General features: G+C 41.0%; 3 protein-coding genes across 10 annotated transcripts in view; 1 reads left to right on the top strand and 2 right to left on the bottom strand.

Moving 5' to 3' along the window:
* Positions 1 to 1081, bottom strand: part of CAMKMT (calmodulin-lysine N-methyltransferase) — a 212994-nt gene extending 211913 nt beyond the window's left edge. The window contains exon 1 of one of the 2 annotated variants that reach the window (XM_063390809.1): positions 895 to 1081. In XM_063390809.1, the coding sequence (XP_063246879.1) occupies positions 895 to 1068 (174 nt within the window). In that variant the 5' untranslated portion in view covers positions 1069 to 1081. Of the gene's footprint in view, positions 1 to 733; positions 859 to 894 lie in introns of those variants that run through there. The other variant, XM_063390810.1, reaches the window with a different exon arrangement.
* On the top strand, positions 614 to 22015 carry PREPL (prolyl endopeptidase like). Of its 6 annotated transcripts, none has more exons than XM_063390805.1 (15): positions 614 to 668; positions 2035 to 2277; positions 4898 to 5098; positions 5620 to 5686; positions 6342 to 6545; positions 8547 to 8670; positions 10952 to 11168; positions 11735 to 11920; positions 13352 to 13555; positions 14292 to 14467; positions 15852 to 16068; positions 16249 to 16398; positions 17265 to 17388; positions 18288 to 18394; positions 19237 to 19997. In XM_063390805.1, the coding sequence occupies exons 2-15, from the start codon at positions 2059 to 2061 to the stop codon at positions 19315 to 19317; spliced, it is 2277 nt and encodes a 758-aa protein (XP_063246875.1). In that variant the 5' UTR covers positions 614 to 668; positions 2035 to 2058; the 3' UTR covers positions 19318 to 19997. The 6 variants fall into 6 exon arrangements, 5 of the variants coding, with proteins under 5 accessions (XP_063246875.1, XP_063246874.1, XP_063246878.1 ...); XM_063390804.1 differs by lacking the exon at positions 614 to 668 and adding an exon at positions 1701 to 1840; XR_010079398.1 differs by lacking the exon at positions 614 to 668 and adding an exon at positions 21215 to 22015 and having other exon boundaries at positions 2058 to 2277; positions 19237 to 19763.
* Positions 20145 to 22408, bottom strand: part of SLC3A1 (solute carrier family 3 member 1) — a 16131-nt gene continuing 13867 nt past the window's right edge. For both annotated transcript variants that reach the window (XM_063390801.1, XM_063390802.1), the window contains exons 10-11: positions 22139 to 22255; positions 20145 to 21315 (exon numbers count right to left, since the gene is read on the bottom strand). In XM_063390801.1, the coding sequence (XP_063246871.1) occupies positions 20875 to 21315; positions 22139 to 22255 (558 nt within the window). In that variant the 3' untranslated portion in view covers positions 20145 to 20874. The remainder of the gene's footprint in view (positions 21316 to 22138; positions 22256 to 22408) is intronic.

The raw sequence follows: 22408 nt of genomic DNA, 5'->3' as shown, positions 1-22408 counted from the left end.
TCTTCCTCCTCATCCTCCTTCAGACACAGCCCCTCAGCAAAATGCAGTTTCCACTGCCAGGTGAGTGGGGTCTTGCCCCAGCTCCCCACCAAAGGCAGTCTGGGGGGCAGGGAGCAAAGAGCAGGAATGAGGTGGCAGCCACCACAACCAGCCCCAGCGGCATCGACGGAAGGTGTCAAACCATGGCCTCAAAATCCCAGGGTGCCCTCAGGAGGTGGGGGTGCCTTGGGATGCTGGTCCTCCTCCCTTAACACAGGCCACGGACAGTTCTGGGGGCCTGCTGAAGGCACACTTCAGAATCCTAACATCCTATCACTGAATAAGCTGAGTTGGAAGGGACCCATCAGGACCATCGAGTCCAGCTCCTGGCCCTGCACAGGGCACTGCAAGAGCCATACCATGTTCCTGAGAGCATTGTCCAAACACTTCAACTCTATCAGGCTTCGGCTCTGTCAAGCTTGCCTGACCCCACTTCCCTGGGGAACCTGTGCCAGTGTCCAGCCAACCTCTGGGTGAAGAGCCTCTTTCTAATATGCAACCTAAACCTCCCCTGCACAACTTCAGGCCATTCCCTTTAAGTCCTGTCACCGGTCACGGGAGCGGAGGGATCAGTGCCTCCTGCCCTTCCGCCTTTCCTCTCTTTAGCGAGGGTCGGGTGCAATATACCTGTACGTATTCTTATTATTATCATCTTTTCCAGGGAGAGTGCTGCAAGCCCCTTTACATGACCCACCATAGCACTGCTCGCAATCCCCCTGTAAGGGGTGCGGGCAGCGCGGGATTCCCCGCACGGCACAGCCCGGCCCGAGGGAACGGGAGGGAGCCCGCGCTGCCCTCAGGCTGCGCCGCCGCCCGCCCGCCATGCCGCCCCTGCCGCCCGCGGGCTCCCCCTACCTGTCCCAGCAGCCGCCAGCGGGCTCGGGCCGCCGCCGCTCCGCTCGCCCCGCACCTGCCCGCGGCGGGGCGGCGCGGGGAGCCCGCAGCCTCGGCCATCGGCGGCGGGAGCGCCGGGAGCTGCCGCGGCGGGACGGAGCACTGTCTTGGGCGGCGGGACGCGCCGCTGAGCATCCAGCGGCTGTGGGACCGGCCGGGCTAGGGATGGAGCGGGAGGAGGGGCGCGGCCATCTTTGCTAAGGGCAGCGCCGAGCCGCTCTCAGCGGCCGAGGGAGTGCGGTGCTCTCCAGGCCCGGCACGGCGGGGCCGCTCCTCAAGACAGGTCGTCCGTGGCCTCCGCGGCCGGGGACGGGACTGGGTGTGGCACCGCAGCCACCCGGGAAAGCCGCGCCAGGGCCCGTGCCCGCCCGCCGTGGCTCCGCTTCCCGGCGCTGACATCAGCGGCGCTCGGCCGCCGCGGCTGCTGAAGCGCCCTGCTGCCATCTTAGTCACGGGCAGCGCCCCGGGAGCGCTGCCGCCCGCCCGGCAGCTCATCCCGGGCAGCTCATCTCGGGTAACTCACCCCGGGTAACTCATCCCGGGCAGCTCATCCCGGGTAACTCATCCCGGGCAGCCCCGGCCAGCGGGAGCGGAGGAGCGGCGGCACCGCCACGGCGAGTCCTTGCGCGGGCCGCGGGCGGGCAGCGGGGCCGCGCCGGTGCCGGCCGGACAGCGCGGCCCGTGCCCTGCAGCGCTCCTGCGAACGGGGTTCAGCTGCTGCTGCCCGGGGACCCTCGGGAGAGAGCGTGGGTTTGGTGTCAGATGATGGGGAAGTGAGGGGGCGACTTCTCCAAACTTTCCCAGTGCTCTGTCCTTCGGCGTTTGGACGTGCACAGTTGCACCTCCCCTTCTCCTCATAGTTTCACTGGAGTTAACTTTAGGCCGCCAGGAATGTTCAGGTTAAAATGTGAGTGCCTGATGTTAGCAGACTAAGTTTTACTTATTTTCCTCTCATTTGATTTCCATAGTGAATCGATGACATTTCTTTGAAAGAGGAAGTTTACCCTATGTATATTTCGTTTGTATGTATATTTCTGCCTGCAGGTTATATTATGTATATTTCACACACTCTGTAAATGATCGGCAGTTTGGGGTTTTCAGAAATTCCAGGTTGGCTGTCAAGAAATGAAGGTCAGGATGTGCTGCGCTGGACTGCGGAATCTTCTCCAAGGGCTGAGCTTCAGTGCCAAGTACCACTGCAAGCATAACCCTCCCCAAACAGTGCGTCCGTACAGTAAAGTAGGACCGAAGAAGTGCCACATCCTGGACTGTTCAAAAAGCACATGCACGCACAGGACTGCACCACCTGGGAGCGTCCTGCCATGCAGATTCTTTTCCTGCCAGGTAATTAAGTATAGACCTCATACCAACAACCACCTTGGCACATCTCTTAAGGGGCCCAGTCATACTTTTCACATGTTGAAGAAACACATTTTTCCCAGAGAATTTGAAGCAGAGGGATAAAGTCCAGGATATCAGTTACATTCAAGGACAGATGCCATTGTTCAGCTTTCCTATGCTGTTTTGACTTAAAACTGCATTTTAGTTGAGTTTCCCACTAATGTAATTTTGAAAAAACTGGTATCTTCCAGACTTAGGTAAAGTGTCAGGAGAAAACTGCAGGGAGAGATCAGCTAGTGTAGATGCAAAGTGTCCAAACTGATGATACCAGACTGTGAGCTGGCTCAAAAAACACTTGACTTTTCCGTGTTGACCACTAAGTCATGGTTTCCATCATATTGAAATATAATATTGACATCTCTCAATTGTGCTCACATGTTCTTATCTATATTTTAAAAGATATTTACATTGATTTCTATAAATAAATATTGTGTAATCGGATGGCAGTATATCATGCACAGAGTCAGAAAACAGTCTGAAATAATTTTAGGCTTCTGCCTCTGTGTCTCTAGTACAGATTTTGCTAGAGGTATTATAAAAGTTTACTGCAGTATGACAGCCTGGAAACTTATTTGTATGCATAAGCACTGTTTTAAAAGATTTATGTTTGGAATTATTTGATGCTAAACATGTTTGTCCTAAAATTGTTTCAAATTGACAGTGTTTCTTCAGAGGTGACACAAAGTTCATCTTATTATAACTCTTTTGTCACCATAAAGTAAAGAGTTCCTAAGTCTGTGTCTCAAATGTAAGCAAATGTTTCAGGGAGAACATAGGAGGTCTGGAGGGAGAAGAATGTGTGGTTCAGTTTACTCAGTGTTACTTGACTAACACAAGTGTTACAAATGCTGCTCTGTGACTCTGGTCCCGGGATGCAAACATGGTTTTCACCTGGAAGGAGGCTGTGTCTGTATGCTTTGGAGCAAATGTTTGCACACCAATTGTCATTGAGGTCCTCTGCTATCCTGAAAATCTTTCAATATTACTGGATTTTCCCCAGGCAGGGAGGTGTACTATACCTCTTAATATATCCCTACACTGTGACACCAACTGTATATAATAGTCCAAATTAATACAATGGGAATTGCTGAAAACAAAAGGAGGGCCATCATCAAAAGAGTCATAAAACATGGAACTTGTCAAAATGAGTTGTAGATACTAAAATTTTACATAGGTATAAGCAGAGACATATATGACATACAGCTATGACATATATGAGAGAGACAACTTTTTAAATATCCAGAAACCATGTTCAGGTCAGGAAAATCCTGAGCTAAAATTGTTTAAGGCTGGGGGAAATCATCTCTCTTGCCCCATTCTTGTGCTTTCTCAAGTATCCATTTATGGCCACTGTGAGGTTTTATTTGGCTGTGTCATGTTTGGGAGAAGGTGTTCCCTTACAGCAGTTTTGCCAGTGACTGGGGTGAGGTGGCACAACTTTGGTATCCAGCAGTTTGTTTCTCCTGAGCGATCATTGAGTTGCTCCAGAGCTTCTCTGAGAGCCTTCACAATTTCTCTGCCTTATGCCAGGTGAGGAAGCATTGGTGTGAACCAGTGACAGACACTCAGCTCCCAGCAATGATGTCCTTTATGTTCATAGCGAGTTCAGTAACTGGAGCAGATGGTTTCCCTTCAGAGTCTACTTGGAACATTCACATTTTGGTTCTCATGTTTTTCTGAAGACAAACTAGGAACAGACCAACAGTCCTGAATGGAAAGTGTGGATGGGATATGAAGCACAGGTGGCTTTTTAAGCTTAGACACATTCAAATCATACATTGAATGTTATAAAATGCCACTTTGTGGGATCTGTGCAGTATTATGTAGTGTAATAGAAGTTGTGAAGCTTACAACTTGATCAAGTGAGATTTTACAGCATGCAAGTATTGTTGTAGCAGTTTTAACACACTTTCAACATTTCTACAGTAGGAAGACAGCTTTGTTGGCAGTGAGGTATCAGTAATCTCACATTTTATGGAAAACCAGATCCTTAAACTTATTCCTGATAAAATTCTTGCAGAACCCATATCAGTTCACTGCTTCACTTCATTCTGTACCCTATGAACATTACATTAACACTTCTGAGGAGGTGGAGCAAGAACCTGAATGAGCCGCTAGGGCTCCTAGGTACAGGGACAGCGGTGTGGGTGGTGTTTTCTAGGAAAGGAAATGAGAAATTACTCTCTAAAGACAGGAAATTATGAAAGACAGCTGTGAAGAAGGAAAAATAACAGAATTCCATAAAATGTAAAACCTAGTTCTAGACCAGGAATAAATGTATTTTCTCATAATCAATTAAGAGTATGTATTAATACTACCCTAAATTTTGAAGAAAGGCCCTCAATAAATGTGTCAAGTAAAGCACGTTTGACTGTGCCTCCCCAAAAGATCAGGAAGAGTTAAAATAAAACACATTCCAACTGCAGTTTTTGTTTTTATTGGCATGTGCTTTTGTAATAATGCAAAGGTGGTTTTGGGCCTGTGGCTCGGGATATTGCCTCAATGTGTTCAGATTGGTGTGCAGTGTGCTGGCTTGTAGCCGTTGTTGTCTTTCCTTACTTAGCAGGAAGGAACAAAAGTCCCTTCCAAAAGGAAGCAAAATACATCCATAGCAACTTCAGACCTTTTGAAGAAGAACCTTCTAAAATCAGAGCAAAAAAACTGGAATAACATTTCACCAACATACAAAGCTATGACAAAGAGAATCAAAGAAAAACTGGAAGAACTGCACAACATGTATACACTCAATTCAGGAAGCCCAAGGGTAAGTGGCAAACAGTGCAAACATTTCCCATCACTGACTACAAATAAAAGACAGTGAAGCCATTCCTGCTATAAAATGCTGCTTTACTCATCTTTTGCTATAGAAGTTTTGAATATTTTAATAATTGTGCATAATAACAGTTTGTGTTTAGAAAAGCTTATACCTGTTACGACAGTGAATTTACCTTAATTTCTCCATAGGCAAAAGCAAGTAAAAATAAAATAATCATCTGGCTTTTGGATAAAGAATACAAGACATTGTAAGTTGCAAGAGCAGTTGTAGATGATCTGAGCCTTCTGTGAAATTTAGAGCAGGTAGAGCTAGCTTAAGCACCCCAACTGAAAAAATCTTTCTGATGTGTGCAATTCCTTCTGCAGTATGGAGTATATGTTCTGTCATTTGTTACGTTTATTACAACTTGTTGTAATTCTGCTGTACAGAAAAATGACCGTATATAGGGATTCAAAGGAAATGGTCTAATTGTGTGCTGGACTTGAAGTATGTTTGTTTGTGTTGAACAGATGAGGTTTGGAGAGAATGTGTACTTTGAAGAGCATGGCTGCATATTTCTTGCAAGAGCAGATGATGGTAAGGGATTTCTCTTCCTAATATGGTAGGATTCTTAAAAAAGGTATACATGTATCACTTAGTGTTCATTTCTTCCATTAATGCTTAACTTGTCTGTTAACTAAAAATACTTTTATACAATTCTGTGATAGAGTAATAATTCTAGAATCCTGTATCTGTAAAGGTGAGGTAAAGAGAGAGAATAGTATATATTGGTACTAAGGCAAGTTGCTGGAAAGGAAAGAGAGAAGACACTTCTTTTCAGAGCCTCAACTTAACATTTTGAAAACTAACATCCATGCTTTTTTATTTTTGGGGTGGGGGGGGTGGTGAAAGAATTTCTAATTTCATTTATTAAAAACAACCATGCTTGAGCTATCTGAGCTTTAAAATTCAATATGTTTAGTAGAAGCCAAGATCTACACTTTTGAAATATTTTAGTAATAACTACAGGAGTTTTTTCCTTGGAAATATATTTTTTGTTTATTTTTACCAAGTGCATTTACAAGCGTCTTGCAAGACAGATATTTAGTGTTGATAAATTCCAGTAGAATGTTTGTGAGTACTGGAGACAGATTTGTTAAATACAGACATTAAGAATCACTGTTCATTTTGACAGTGTCTTAATTACAGGATTTTTTTTTTTTTGCTATCTCTTTTTTTTTTATGTGAATAGGTGAAGGAAATGCTGAGATTTTATTCAGTGTTGAAGATCTTGGCTTTTCTGATGCCTTTATTCAACGGATCAGAATTTCACCAGATCAGAGATACATGGCCATCAGCTTAAAAAGTGAAAATTCTGAGGAGGCAACCTGCATTATTGTGAAACTTGGTAATCTTCCTGTTGTGGAAAAAGTAATTTCAAGTGTATTTAGCTTTGGTAAGTTGTTCATAAATATCCTGTGGATCACACAAGGTTTCAACACAACATTTTTCTTGGTTTAAAGATAGTATTTTTTTTGCTTGTTTGTTTTAAGTGAAGGCAACATTTAATCCCTATAAATGTTTAATCCTTATAGGATTGTTTCTTATGGTTTCTTTAATGCTGCAGTTAGGGGTTATCTGATATGGATGAAAGGGACTGCTTCCTGCATACAAGTTTTCCTTCACTGTAAAAGCACTCATACACGTTACAACAGTCATGCAGGTGATTTTTGCTATTGAATCCAATATGCTGTATTCAAAATATAATGACATGACTGTCATATAAAAAATTTTTTGAGGGATATTCTAATTGGTAAACCCTCACAGCTGCAACTGAAGTCACTGGTAGCTGTAGACAGTCAGCTTTGCTTGAAAAGTGTAGTACTTCTAGTACTACTGAGTATTGGCTGGAATTTCAACTGGAATCCAGGATGTGGGTCACACTTCAGAGCCCAGTGAAGTCAGCCAGGCCTTGAATCAATTCTTTCAGAGTAGATTACAGAGCTTTACATTGCTGTTAAAAGAAGCAGAGGTAAATGAAAGTGAATGGGAAAACATTCCTTTTTTATAGTATGTTAAAGAATACAGCAAGAAGAGTATAATGTATGTATGTATACAGTGTTCCACATCTTGTACTTTGGATTATATTGCCAGATGTCATCAAGTATGTCTAATGCAGTAAGCAATTTGCCTGGGCAGAGCAAAAAAATAGAAGTCTAGGTAAAAATTCCATGTTAAAAAAAATAAAAATAACAAGAATTTAATGTTGCGTTTCCACACTGAAGATTATAATACCTGTTGAAAACTAAACATGCAGATTTGCCAGTGACATTTTACACCATCCTTGAACATCTATCTAGGTAGATCCAGAAGAATCAGTACAGTTAAGAGACCAACATCCTGTTTCCTAAAGAGGTGTGACAGATAATAAGAGTACAAAAGATGACTATCAGAATGGTAAATTCTGTGAGTGTGAGTGAGGTACAGCAGTAGTGTCATGAAGCACAGAGGTGCCTCAATCATGGGCAAGAGAATTAGGTCTTAGAACCACTTGCAAAGTTTATATTGAGTGATATAAAATAGCAGGGAGACAGACAGAAGTTCCTGAAAATCTACACCTTGATTTTTGTATAGGCTAGGCTATAGGAAAACTTGGATTTTACCTCTAAAGGCTTGTCTTCACAGTGAATCCTCAGCTACCTGTGCACTTTGGAGCCACATTGCTGTTCAGAAAGCGAAGTGTTGGTGTTATTTTGGTGTTATTAATTCCTCGGGTTTTGTACTGAAAGTCATTATTTATGCATAAGACAGCATACAGCAGGTTTTAAAAGCGTATGTGTTAAACATCATTCTGTTGGCTGTATGAGCAGCAGAGATGGCAGGAATGTGGCTGGATCAGTCAGAAAAGCTTCAGAATAACAAGGCTCCTGTATTTAAACCTTTCTGTGTTGTTGGTGAACACATACACAAGCATAGAAAACTGGAGAATTTTTATCTCAGCGGTACCCATGGGGCACATGCATCATCTCTTTTCTCTAAATGGCTTGTGTGCAGTCACATGCAGCACTGCAGAGCTTATGATGACTTTATTATCTTGCTGACTCCATGTAAACATCTTTTTCTCTGCTGTTTTAAACAGCCATGTCTCCTATTTTCCTGTTACCTCCAGAACCCACACAGGGTCAAGAGTTTCCTATTACTGGGCCCTGCAACACTGACCTCTGCCTTTTTTTTTCAGTACATAATGAGATTCTTGTTCTGTGGTATTCAGAGAAAACATGGAAAAACCTTTTGGCTCTTACCTCGGTCCCCACAGGATGCAGAAGTCTGTCCTCAGTTCCCTGCAATCTGCAACCCACCTTTTCCAGCACTGGGTCCAGTGTCCGTGGAACTCCCATCTTCTCTCAGTAATACTATGCACTGTTCTGAATTTGATATGCATTTGCCTTTTTTCCAGAATGGGCTGCAAATGATGTTCTGTATTACACAATTCAGAAGAACCTTAAATGCCAGAATGTATTCATGACCACTTTCATTTACCAGAAACATACTAAGTTGGTTTATACAGAACAAGATGCAAGGTAATACATACCTAAAATATAACAAATCCTTTACATATTTTAGAGTATTTTATTTGTAAGATAGAACTGGTTTGGAAAACAAAGTGTTCCACATCATGTTTCAAATAGTAAAATGCATTTTTGTGTTCTGCTGTCAGTAGTGCCTTATGGAGCCTGAGAATGTGCTCTGTTCTCCTTTTGATATGCGATCAACAGAGATTTAACTTTCCTCTCTTACCTCATGAGTTCAGCTGAGTTTATAAATGTCAAGGTCACTCTCAGGTCAGGGTGTCCTTTAATGAATGTGTGACAGTTTCATGCAGGGTAAATCAGACTGTGGGTTTCATTTTGTTTTCTCTGCTATTGATGTCTGATGCATCTTTAAAAAAAATACATAAGTTCAGGCTAATCCTTGCTCTGGGTAATGGATGAGCAAAATCATTACAACATTCCAAGAGACAGAACTATTGTTGACTGAATACCCTCTCAATAACCTTTCTTTAAGCAGTGCTTTAGGAAGACAAGAAGGCTCTTTGCTAAATTGAGTGCAGAACTAGCTTTTCAGCATTGTAGCACATGGTATATTCATACAGCATTCCATAAATATTTGTGATTATTCTTAATGCAGGTTACATATTGAGTAAAGAAATTCCAATTATACTTTCATTGAGGAAAAAAAAAGAAACAAACAAAAAAAAATTGCAATGGAGATGGAATAAATAAGATCTTTTTTCAGCTGCATTTGATGCACAGTTTTAGAAAATCAAGTTGCAGTGACCTGGCACTTCCCCACAGGGAAACTGTTGGCATAGTTCTGAAGGTCACAGTCATTACAGTAAATTTACCAGAAACTTACTCTAAAGGTTCATGTGCTATTGCAGCTCATAGCTGAACTCCTTCATCTTGGCAAGACATTCTTTTGTATTGCCATTGAGCAGTTCTGTTCTGCATCTCACCAGCTCCTCTAGTTGCAATCAGATTTTTTTTAGAAGCTGAAAATTTCTTGACTTTTCTTTTTAAACAAGCTACAAAGATAAAAAAAAAATTACAGTATCAAGGTCATAATCCTTGGGGAGAAGTGTAATATGCATTTCAGCTCAACCCTCTTAGAGGCAGGATCAGCAGAGCTGAACTCTTGGAATCTCTGCTGAATGCAATGCCACATTCTTGCCAAATTCATGGGTATTAGGCAGGAAGTAGATTTTTCTTGCAGACTTTAGCTCCCCCTCTGTGCCTGTCCTCCTAAAGATGTCAAGAGGGTACAATTAGAAAAAACAATAGTACCCAAAAAATTTGAGCTCCTCCACCTGCAAATAATTACAGGCACTGAAAATGCTATCTAAAGCATCCTTTTCTTCACCAGTCAAATACTCTGAATCCTAGAGATCATCATTGCAGTCATGTATCTGATCTGGGTGATGCAGATTAGGGTACTCAACCCTGCATTTTTTGATGGAATTTGGATCTTTGTGTTGCACAGTTCTGCTTTTAAAGACATCCAGTCTTAAGGGTTCGAAATGGCAAAGAGACTGTTCTCATCCAAGGTGTGACATTCCAGTTAATTTAGATGACTCACAGAAATTTGAATCTGAATTTCAGCCTAAACTTCTCTACTATTAGAGACAGCCACTGCTTATCATTCTGCTTTTTGTTTCTAGATTTTGGAGGGATTTAAAACCAGTAGGTAGTTCCTAATTTCTTAGTTCCAAAACCAGTTCCTAGTTCCCAGCTTTACGACTCCAACACTGTCCATCTTGCCTCATATAGGCCTCAGTGCTTTTTTTCTTTTTAAATAGTACTTTTTGTCTTATTTGCTTCAGACAGTTAGGTCAGTAGCACATAGACATTTTATCAATCTATTTTTTAATAGCTCGTACTTCTGTTATTGTTGTTCCCACATGATGTCATTTATTATTTAAACTATCCATTACTATTTTTTTTTAACAGTGTTGTAAGCTGAATAAAAACTTCTACATTTTGCCTGAATTTTAAAGCCTGTATGCATCAATGAGCTTCCAGTGTAGCTCAATGATGCAAAAACCTGGATATAGTTGGGCAACAACTGAACTGCTTTCCTTGCAGACTTCAGGTCTCACACACAAGATTGAGGGGGTTTAAATCCCAGGGTAAATGCAGTAGAATTGGGTCTGGGAGCCAAGTAGCCTGAAATTTCTTCAGTCTGCCTACAGGGATGCTGTTTCTTACCTTGCAGATGGGAGCCCATGATTCCGAAACAACTGATGTATTTGAAAATACTGATAAAATTTAAGCTTTTTCTTTTTGTTTTAATAATTCCCTACAGATTCTTTGTAGACCTTTATTGCACAAAAGACAGGCGTTTTCTCACTATCAACAGCAACAGCAAGACAACCTCAGAAGTTTGGCTGGTTGACTGCAGACATCCCTTCGAGTCACCTGCCCTTGTACAGGCACGAACCCCGGGGGTCCTTTACCACATCGAGCACAGAGAGGACCAGTTGTACATTCTTACCACATATGGAGAACCTGCAGAATATAAGGCAATTCTGATAATTACATTCATAGGATGAATTTAGATACCTGTTGCACATCATATTGAAACAGTAAGGTTGGGTTTTAATTCTGTTCATCAGAGCTTACGGTAATAAATTAAGAGACGGAGCTGCATGGATTAAAAAGACTGATGGTGCTGCATGGAGTCTCACCTGTAGGAGGCCAGTTGGATCCTGTCTCCTTTGACAGCATCAGTGACTGTGCTTCAACAGTCATTTCCCCTATAACAAAACTTAAAGCGATCTCAGTCTGTGTAATCAAACCCACCTACAATTGTGCTGGCCATGCTGAAAGCACTTACTGTATTACAATCTTCTATGGAGTAATCTTTGACACTTGGTCTTCACCAAATGTTACTGCATTGTTCTTCCATTTTCCCTAAGTAAAGGGAGTTTAAAATCTCCAGTTTTAGACAGACAAACACCCCAAATACAAATAAGTATTTTATTGCGAGAAAAATGTTCTATGAGTTCATCTATAAGTCTGTACCTCTCATTTGTAACTCTTACTACCTTTTAGTAATACAAGGTGGTTTGTTGGGTTTTTTTTATAGTTGATGAAGGCACCAGTAACTTCCAGTGGCAAGGAGAACTGGCAATTAGTTTATGCACTGGAAAAGGAAACCAAGCTAGTGGACTTTGAGATGTTCAATGATGACTGTATTATGTTCCTGAAGAACGCTGGTCACCTTTATTTAAATGTGATTTCTTTGGTTTCACACTCAGTTCAGACAATAAAGGTAAGTTTTAGCTTGGTTTAAGCAGCACAATATTTTCCAGCTTTTTTTTTTTTTTAAATAACATAACAAAAGCAAAGATAAATTCCAAAAGCAAAAATGTTTTGGAAACTATTAATACTGGCAATTTAATCATTATGAATAATTGCGTTACCTGTGGCTGTTCTTCAGGATTTCATGTGGTGGCTTATTGCAGCATTTAGAAAGTTAAAGAGCAGCTATCCTGTGAGCCACTTCTTTCTTCAACAGATTACATCAAGCTCTTCACAATACAGCTGATTTCTAATGTAAAGCAAAATTTAGTTCCTAAATGCTCTACTTAGTTTTACTGAGCCTATTTTTTACACTCATTGGTGTAAGCAAGGCCCCTGTCACAGGGACAAGATTAACATTTAGAAAACAAGTATGGACACTGTCTCATAATAAATGGCAGGAGCTGATATTGCAGTACAATTGGTGCAAAGGATTTGCTTCCCTTCCCTAGTTGTAAAATACCTGTGGATTAAAAACAACGTGATTCAAGCCAAATCCATGATTTCTGAAGACCATTCAGGTGAAATATTTAATTGATTTGTTTTCCTGAAAAATACAGTCTGAACAACTCATAAGTTTATTGCAACAAGCTGCCAATGCTGCACTCTATAAAACTGCTACAGAAAAAGGTTTTCAACCAAGCACACTGTATGGTCTCCAAAATCTTCATTTTTTAAAATGGCCATAGTTTATTTATTCAGAAAGGGCCTGCAGTTACTCAGGAGAACTTGGACGACTCCTGCGTTTTCAGAAGCCTCTAGCAACCTAACCCAAGTAAGTAATGGCCTGGCAGAGGGTTTGGCTATGTCCCTGCTGCTCTCAAAGAATGAATCTTGATTTCTTTCATTCTTAGCAGAGTTAAAAACCTTAAATATAATAACAGTAAGTGTCTGAGGGTGAATGTGCCAGGAAAAGGTTTTGTTCTTCACAATGGCTGGCACTAGGAACAAAGTTAAGAGGCAGGGGTTTTCAGTGGCTTAGCATTACTGAGCTAACTCACAGTAAAAGCATAATAGCTGACATGGACTTGGCTGTATAACGTGTTGAAGTAGAACTGGAAATGCAAGGAAAAATATGATCTAAAAAATAAAACTAATGCAGAATCATTTCACATCTTTTCTTTTAAAAAATCTGCACTAATACCCATTTTAAAATGAGTTTGAATTAATTTTTTGTGTTCTTATTTAATTGTCCAGCTTTATCCAGTGGCCTTAGGGGAAAGTTCACCAGTCTTTCACTTTTTGACTGTTTCCTTACTGGATTTAAATGAAATACAGATTGTGCTACATACAAACTGAAGATAATTAGTTAATATCCAAAGTCTTTTACTCTGAAGGACAAATTAAGCATAATTTACTGAAGTAGTCTAAGTGTCTCACTTGAAATGCCGTGTTTTCTCAGCTGCCTACGTGGGCCTGTGAATTTGAATTGGAATCTCATCCTGAACATACCACCAGCACCTGCTATTTTCAGCTCTCCTCCCCAGTACACCCCCCTAAGCGTTTTGCATATTCATTTAAAGAAAATAATCTCATTGAACAAGCTGTGCAAGAGGTACCAATTATTACGAATTGTCACACTACACGTTTACTAGCTAAAAGCAAGGTAAGATTTTTCAGTCTTTTTCCCATTCCTTTTATTCTTTCCTTCCTCCCCACCCATTTAAAGAAAGTGCATTTGGCAGGGAACAGAGATTAAAAAATGTAAAGAGCAGTTGGTGCTATAGTTACTAAACAGTGGGTGTTTTCTTCAATGCTATAGAGAAGAACAAGAAGGAGTCGTGATTTTTTTTTTCCATTAACCTGGGTATTCCAGAGGAGATAACAGCACACGATGAGTCAAGAATCTTAGTATAAGTGAGACTTGGCAGTTGATGTGAGGGTATTGTACCCCCCATGATAAATGGAAAAGGTGCCAGCTGTTGAAAAGAACACCCCACAACCAGCTGCACAGTGCAGATCAAGGAAGGAAAGTTTTAACAGCCTGAGTTTAAAAATTTGGAGATGTTAATAAAGAGTTTGTACTGTGGTAAGTGGTAAACTATTGTTAATAACATATATTCTTGGTGTTAAAGGGGGAAGGAAGACTTGGGTGCTTTGGTAGTTTAAAAACTCCTCAGGTGTTGCACTTAAAAGAATTTATACTCTGCATCCAAAAGCCCACACAGCAGAGGTTCAGTCTCAGGCTTTATTTTTCAAGAGTGCTTTGTACACTCTAAGTGAAAAAAAATTACTGTAATCAAAAAAACACATTTTAAAATAAATAATTGAAGTTTTCATTGCCATGTGTCATTGAGATTTCTGCAATGTCCCTTATTGTAAAACTACTCCTTCTTTTCTAGGATGAAACTTCGGTGCCAATTACAGTTTTTCATAATAAGAATTCTAAAGAACTACACAGGAGACCACTTCTAGTTCATGTATATGGAGCTTATGGCATAGATTTGAACATGAGCTTTAAAGAAGAGAAGCTGATGTTAATTGAAGAGGGTTGGATATTAGCATATTGCCATGTTAGGTAAGTCAAACATAAAATAGAAATAAGATTTTATTTTGCAGGATACACAGATATTTGCTCATGTATATTTGAAGATGTACCAAAATGATTTTTTTCATGTACCTATACCTAATTATTCATCTCTTCTTAGATTTTTTTTATTTAAGTAATTTTTAAATTTACCTCAGGGGAAAAAACACAAGAGCACGCTACATTTTAGGTTTCTTAAATCTACATGATGGCTGCATGTAACTTTTAATCTTTTCAAATCTCATTACTTCTTATCTCATCTTTGCTCAGGAAAAAATTCAGTTACATGCTCAAATTGCCATGACATGTTATCTCCCTCTCCTTCTGAGAACATCGTGTGCTAATGCTCAGTCTGTGTCTTCTGAAAGCCACTTACATTCCACAGCAACAACTAAGCATTTAACCTGCAACCATTGATCTTTTATTGGCTAAATCCTCTGTCACCAGTTCAGCTACAAATCTACCAGTTTTATAAAACTGCCATGTACAACAGGCTTCAAATTTTTCCCAGTAGCTAAGGAAGGTAACAAATCACTCCAGGGAGGGGAAGGAAGGGGAGGAATGAGTAATTGTTGGAAATACCAGTCCCAAAACAAATTCAGCAAATACATTCCATCTGCTGTACTCAGTGGCAAGCATTGTGCTGTTCTTCCTCACGGCCCACTACGTATCTTAAGACAGTCCTACATGAAGATGGATTCATCATCTGAAGATGGCAGGCTAATCAAATCATCCATTTTAAACTTCAAACCAGAAGAGGAAGCTTCAGGTGGCTTAGAACCAAAATTGTGGTTGCAGATCAAGAAGTATAAATTATTTTTATAATTCTGTATTACAAAATGAAACATTTCAAGTAGCATTTGAAATTCACAAATTTCAAATAGGAGGGGGAAAAACCCAAACCCAACTTTCTAAGCAGAAGACAAATCCGGAGAGTCCAGTGTGGAGCTCAGAAATACTATTCTACTGTTTTTAATAAGTAATAGTGTTAGTAATGGAAGTATTGAAAATTATTTCAATCTTTTCACAGTTTTCCTGTATTAAAGGATAATATAATCTGATTTTATATTGCTACAATGAAAATGTCCTTTCCTGAAGTGTTGCTTTTCCTGTGGGTTCCAGGACACAAGCACATGAGGGCACAGAGTGCCCTTCTACAGTTGGTATTTTCACCAATCATCATGAATGGATTTGTTTTGCCTTCATGTTGTCTCTTTTAGCCATAAAGAAGGGTAAAGCAAAAATAGAGAAGAGTTAATTGGGAAAGCAAACTATGATGTGCAACTCTGTGGCTGCTGCTGTCCTTTCCTTATCTGAAGCTACGCCATGTAATGTTTTCTGAAGAGACTCCAACTTGAATTGCATTAAATTTCAGGGGTGGAGGAGAGCAGGGCCTTGGCTGGCACAGAGATGGATGTCAGCATAATAAACTCAAAGGTCTCCACGACCTCAGGGCTTGCATCACGCTGCTGCACCAACTGGGATTTTCTGAGCCCAAGCACACAGCACTGGCAGCTGCCAGTGCTGGGGGAGTTCTGGCAGGAGCCCTGTGCAACACTGATCCAGCACTGATCAGAGCCGTGGTTTTACAGGTGAGCAGCTTTTACAGATTGTAACATTAAACTGCATTATCTCTGTTACTGTACCACTCTCAGAACTGGAAACATTCCAGTTCAAAGCTTACTCTCCTCGTTTGTTTGAGAACACCTTGACTCAGATATTCAAGGTACTCTGTCTTATTTGCCAACTTTTTTTTTTCCATGACTTCTAAGGCTCCTTTCGTAGATGTTCTAAATACAATGATGAAAACTCATCTCCCACTGACAATTGAGGAACAAGAAGAATGGGGAAATCCATTAGAAGATGAAAAATGTATGAAGTATATCAAAAGCTATTGCCCATACCAGAATATTAAGCCACAGGTAAAACTATGCTCTCTGTGCAGAATACTACAGGCATAAACTGTAGTGGTTTATAAGAAAACCAAAAGTAGATCACTGAAATTTAAAAAAAACCCTCCAATATAAATTATTTCAATAATAATCTTACCAATAGTTGGAGTCACAAGTGACTACTGAAATTAACACAATGCCTTCTCCTGAATGATACAGGTTTCTAAACTTGCTTTTGTTTTAGGACTTTCAGGAAATAACAGATTGCTTTGTTGTATAGCAAATCTCAACACACAAATGCCTTCTTTTAGGGGGGAATTTTGACATTCTACTGTGTTTTACTGGCTTTTTTCAGACACAGAGGAAGGAAGTATTTTACATTGATTTAATACCTTTCTAGAGGTATTAAAATAAACACTGAAAGGGAAGAGGACCTATAGCTTTGACATTGTCATCTGAAGGGAAATCTCTCTTTACTTAACAATGTGTTAGCTGTGTTGCTTCATTAAGTAAAATTCTTACTATTTAAGAACCAACTTCTGTGCAGAAAGATTGCAAAAAATAGACCTCAACTATTGTTCTAAGGTAAACTATTCCATGATTATTACTCCCTTTTTACTTTTTTTGCAATCATCAGCAAGCAGACAGGTATCAGACCTTTACCAGGGAGAGGATGTTATGACATTTTTCTAGTAGATTATGCCCTACTATGAAGTAATTTTTCAGCCAAAATACTTTTGCAATTAGAGTGATAAAACTCAAAAAACACTAAGTAATTATGCAACAGATGAGTTTTAAAATAAACCCTAACAAGTTGTACAGTAAGAGAAAAATGTGATATTCTGTGAGAAAGAGCAGTTGTCAAGTGTTAAACTGGTTTTGGTTTTCAATCTCAGTGCTATCCATCAGTTTTTATCACGGCGTATGAAAATGATGAACGGACACCACTAACAGGGATTTTACAGTATGTTCAGAAACTCAGGAAGGCTGCACTAGATCATGCCAGCAGAAGTAAGAATGGTAAGAATAAGAATATCACAGATAAATGGAGTTAACTGAACCAAAATACTAATAGGCATGTAATTAAAGACCATAGAGATTGACTCCTCCTTAAATGAATTCAAACACAATCCCATATCACCAGCTCCAGTGCAGACCCAGAACACTCTCTGAGATGCAAAAACAAAGACTGGGAGCCCATGAGTGGAGCTCACTCTTTCCTTGGCCTTCACACAGTGAAGTTGTTGGCCAGTGCAATTGTTGGACAGTGCAAGGTGAGCCCATGCTGTCAGTCCAGCTGCTGACAGGGCCAGGCTGCAGTTCTCAGCAGCTCTTGGAGAAAAACCTTATTTTTGCTGCCATACAAACCCCTGCTTTTCTCACTTTGCTAAAGCTGCAGGTCCTTAGTCCAAGCTAGAATGACAACAGGGCCAAGGCTCAGATGCTTTTACACCTGAAACTTAACCCTGGCTTTGGGAGTTTCCAGCAAAAGGTACATTAAAGCCTGACTATTTTCTGGTACCATCCAGTCTGGGGAGAGGCTTTTACCATCATTACCAAAAGTGATCTTGAATAACCTTTTCTACATTTCATGATGCCCTGTCCCTGAGCAGCACAACTGCAGTGGTTGAGAAATTGCAGTAGGTGCTGTGGTTGGTGTTGTGCTCTTTGTGCAGGAAGAAAAGAGCACGTCTGTCTAAAAAAGACTCAGAGATCAAACACACTAATATGCAGTTATATGAAATATGCAGTTATTAGATATATGCAGTTATTAGAAATACAAGTAATTTATTCAGAAAGCCCCTCTACAATTCTCTTAAGGAATAATAGAAATTCTGTCAGGAAAAGAAAGCAGAACTAGCTATCCTTAAACAATTCACATACCCACTTAATTTTTTCCTTCTTCATTCAATGTGAAGTGATCACCAGCTTCATTGTTGCAGGAAATTGGATTCCTAATATCATCCTAGATGTCCAGGCAAGTGGCAGTCATTGTGAGTCATCCTGGGAGCACTCAGTGAGTGAGGTATGGTCCCTTTGTTGCACAGCTCCATAACATGTTGCAGGGTTGTGTCTCCTCAAAGGATACTTCAGCCTCAGTAGCTGGGCAGACATTGAATGTATGCTTAAACTCCAAAGGAAAACTTCTAGAGCAACTGCTGATTTCACATAAGTATATATATATTTACATTATATATATATAAAATGTAAAAACCCAGCAATCTTGATCTATATTTGTGTTTTTTATACATTATATATATACTTGTATAGATATAAAAGAGACAGTGACAGAACCAGATTATTGAAATAGCCTTAAAATACTGTTCAATTCCCACTGTAATGTGCTAAGAGCTTTGAATGAAAGGTTCCAAGTTGTACAAATCATCTTTCCAGCAGGAACAGTCTTGCTCTGTAGAGTATTAAGTGCTTAAAACTGTCATACTATTTACTCCCATCTTCCTCATGTGTAAAACATATATGATGGGTTGGATTTTACATTTTGAAATGCGTGATCTGTGCTATCAAAGCTATTATAATTAGCTTTCAAGATTTTACTCTTTATACAAGCACGCTTGTTAAAAGCAAAATACTCTCAACACCAGACATATTGTTACTGGTGTCTCAGACTGTCACAGTTGGATACAAATTTTATGACTCTTAATTTTAATAAATCCTAGAAAATGTTAATTGGGTGGTGCTGGCAGTTATTCCCAAGTTTCTTTCAGGAAAAGCTGGATGCTGTCTTAGGGCAAGGTATTTCTTAGCACTAATAAAGGACAGAAAGGTGATTAGAACAGCTGCACAAGAGCCTGAAAGTTTACAGTGCAAAGAAATTTACTTTGTAATAAAGTATTTTCACTGTTTTAGGTTGCAAGACACCTTGCTTTTCTGAACAGAGAACTAGAGGAAGTGTGCCATCCCCAACATCACAGCAAATCCTGCACGTAACTCCTAAACACACTGACCACCTGAAAAACTTTGGGTCAGATTTGGATTTGTACGGAAAGCAAACACCTTCTGCAGAGGATCTCTCCTCTCGGATCCCTGCTTGATGGGCACAAGCACACAAAGCTGGGTGTGGCATTGCCTTACAAAAACACATACCAAGAACTGGATTTCTGCCCTGCCAGGCTGTGCAGAAGCAGCTGCCAGCAGACACGAGCTTGTCCAGCAGCTCTGTTCACGTGAGGCAGCAGAGCAGCGCTACACGAGCGGAACTGGAGCACAGCAGTGGGGACCTGGAGCCTCACAGGAGAGTCACAGGCGCTTGGCACGGGCAGCCTTCCTGCCCAAGGCATCTCTTCCAAGGCCACATCTCACACAAGGCAGCAGAACTCCTCTGGAGCATCTGACACTGAAGTCTCACTACTTCCAGAACTAGTGCCCATGTGCAGGTGATGGTGGTTGCTGTCCTCTCTATCTGCACAGCAGCTGTGGTGCACTGACCATGCAGTGGGATTGGCCAAACTGCAAAGAAAAGCACTCTCACAAACGGGAATTTTAGCAGAACTCTGGTCTTAATACATTAAAAATCCTGCAGTTACCTTACCTAGCATGGTAATCTTAAGAAGGAGGTGCCAGAGTCCCTCAGGAGGACACGATCAGTGTGTCAGAAGGTGCCGGAGTATCTCCAGAGGATAAAACCAAAAGAATGTCCCCACTAAAGCAGCCCAACTCATAGCTTAGCTGCCCTCTGAGCAAGGCACAAACCTGCTGTGCGTGGCTTGTTGAAAGAGGTGTGTGGTGCACACCCAGGGCCACATTGACCACTGCAGGTGCAGCAAATGCAAATCAGAGCACACATACAAGTGTGACATTCAGAAGGGTTGGTTCAGCTGCTTCCTCTGAACTGAAGTACACACTCCTCACCTCAGTCTTAGGGCAGGAAAAGAAATATGAGAATGCAAACGTATTCTAACTCAGCAGGGAGGGGGAGAATCCACTGGAAATGCAGTTATGAGTGTGCAATTAGATATTAGCTATATTTTGTTCTTCTTCTTACTAACTCTGAGGATAATCAGAGTTGTTAGATTTGAGAGAGGAGGTAAAACATCACAACAGTATACTCTGCTTGCGGTCACCTGTTTCAGCAAATATAGGGCCACCCCTTTGGAATAAGTTTTACAAATCTGCAGACTTCAAAAAAGTTACAGTGAACTACCAAAGGCTTGGGATTCCACAGGAGCACTTAGAGACCAGCAACCTCCAGGGTCAGCACCCAGAAAGCAACTGTTCCCTCTCCTCCCTAAAATACATGCTTAAACAGGACAGTGTTTTAGAACAGATTTACTTTTCTTCTCCACAGACCCTAAGGGGGAGTTGATACCATTCTTCCTTTTCATCACAAATATAGATACAAGACAATCACATATCTGATTTTTCAGGGTATTTATTTTGTACACAAACAAAGTTTTAAAAGCTAAAGGCAGCTGAGTATTTTTAGCATTTCCCTGAAACTAGTATTTTCTAAATTAACATAAAAGCATAGATATTCTACTCCTCTGCTTAACAGTTCATGTACAGTAAATTGAAGGCCTTGGAATAACAAGCTTTTTCTGCCACAAAACACTTCCCTCTAAAAGCGTCCATAGTATGAACATGCTTTGCTGTTTTGTATTCAAGGACCAGGCCTTCTCCCTTTTCAGTTTTAATTAGTTGGGTATTGACCACTTTACCAGCATTGCTAAAATGAGTACTGAGTCTTATTACAGCTTCAGAGGGAAGGTTGGGAGCTTTGGCCTTCAGGTCTATTGTGGCCTCCCGGCCGAAGTTGAGCACCATCATGAAGACTCTGGCTAACCCATCCAGCTCCCTGACGTACACAAACACGTTACTGTCATTCCAGATGTGGCACATCCACCCCCGGTTCAGGGGCAGCTCCCTGCTCCGCAGCGAGGTCAGCGCTCTGTACAAACCCAGCGTCGAGTTGGAGCGGCTGCTCTGGATCTGCAACAGTCAGCACCAACAGGGTCAGCTCCTGGCCCTGCACCGAGGGAATGCAGCTCCCGCTCACTCCCCCTCCTCAGGCTGCTGGGAACGTGCCTGTCAGAATTCCAGGCTGACAATTATCCCTCTGCAAATCTGTCTGCAGATTTCACTGGAAAACTGCTTTTTCTCATGCCCTGCCTTGGCACACGTGCAGTGGCAGACACAGAGTTCATTAAGCACAACACTTCCCAGCACTAACGCGATTGCTTCCTCCCACAGCTTCCTTTCAGTACTGTTGATTCAGGAGAAAGCCACAGTCTTTCAAAGCTTGACACTGAATCTTTTTCACTGAGTCCAGTCCACTGCAGTCACACAGTTTATTTCACATTTTATATTTCTGCTATCTTAGATATTTTTTTCTGCCCTCAATTTTGGTCAGCACTGTAGGTCAGCAAAATCTGCTTGATTCGCTGCTCTACTTACGTTAGAGTTGGTCTATGTCAAGTTCTTGTTAGAAAGCCAGCCCTTTCTATAGCAATAGAAATGGGGGAAAGGAGACCAGTTTTCAATTTAATATCAAAAAGATTAAAAGGATGTTAAAGAGCCAAATTGCCCCATCAACATCATAGTTGTAGTTGCTCTGCTTAAATGAATATAGATGAAGTAGGCTCCTTGTTGTGCAAGGATTTCCTTTGCTAATAAAACTTGTGAGGATTCAGTGCTTTTTTTCCCCTTGAGTTTGTTCCTGCTGCCAATGCACACTACTAAAAGGAAGCCAGAGTAAAACAGATACATTAAAATATTTTGAGACCATTAGTTTGTCACACGTGTAGATACCTACTTCCACATTCACACTTTGGTAGTTGGGGTTAACAGGTAACCAGCTGCTGTTGCCTTCAGTAAAACCAGCATTAATTTTTCCATCCCACTGCATGGGGGATTTCCCTGGGAGGGTCGCCTAGAAAATAAAGTAGTGATTACCATAATAAAAATTATTCTTTAAATAGCAAGTTCTCACATCCCCCAAGTGATCCCCCTTTCAGTATTGCTTTCTTTGGTTTAAGTTAAAATTTAATGACAATGTAATTGTGGTCCAGTTCTAAGGAGAAAA

The sequence above is a fragment of the Prinia subflava genome, chromosome 2, assembly GCF_021018805.1.
Source record: "Prinia subflava isolate CZ2003 ecotype Zambia chromosome 2, Cam_Psub_1.2, whole genome shotgun sequence".
NCBI lineage: Eukaryota > Metazoa > Chordata > Aves > Passeriformes > Cisticolidae > Prinia > Prinia subflava.
The sequence above is the reverse complement of the archived record's forward strand: the minus strand, read 5'-3'. Positions and strand labels throughout refer to the sequence as shown.

Bases quoted from the DNA above. Each gene is read 5' to 3' on its own strand.
- PREPL (XM_063390805.1), top strand. From the start codon at position 2,059: ATGAAGGTCAGGATGTGCTGCGCTGGACTGCGGAATCTTCTCCAAGGG. The intron at 13,556-14,291 runs GTAAGATTTTTC...CTTCTTTTCTAG, and splicing joins GTTTACTAGCTAAAAGCAAG to GATGAAACTTCGGTGCCAAT. The intron at 14,468-15,851 runs GTAAGTCAAACA...ATTAAATTTCAG, and splicing joins TTAGCATATTGCCATGTTAG to GGGTGGAGGAGAGCAGGGCC.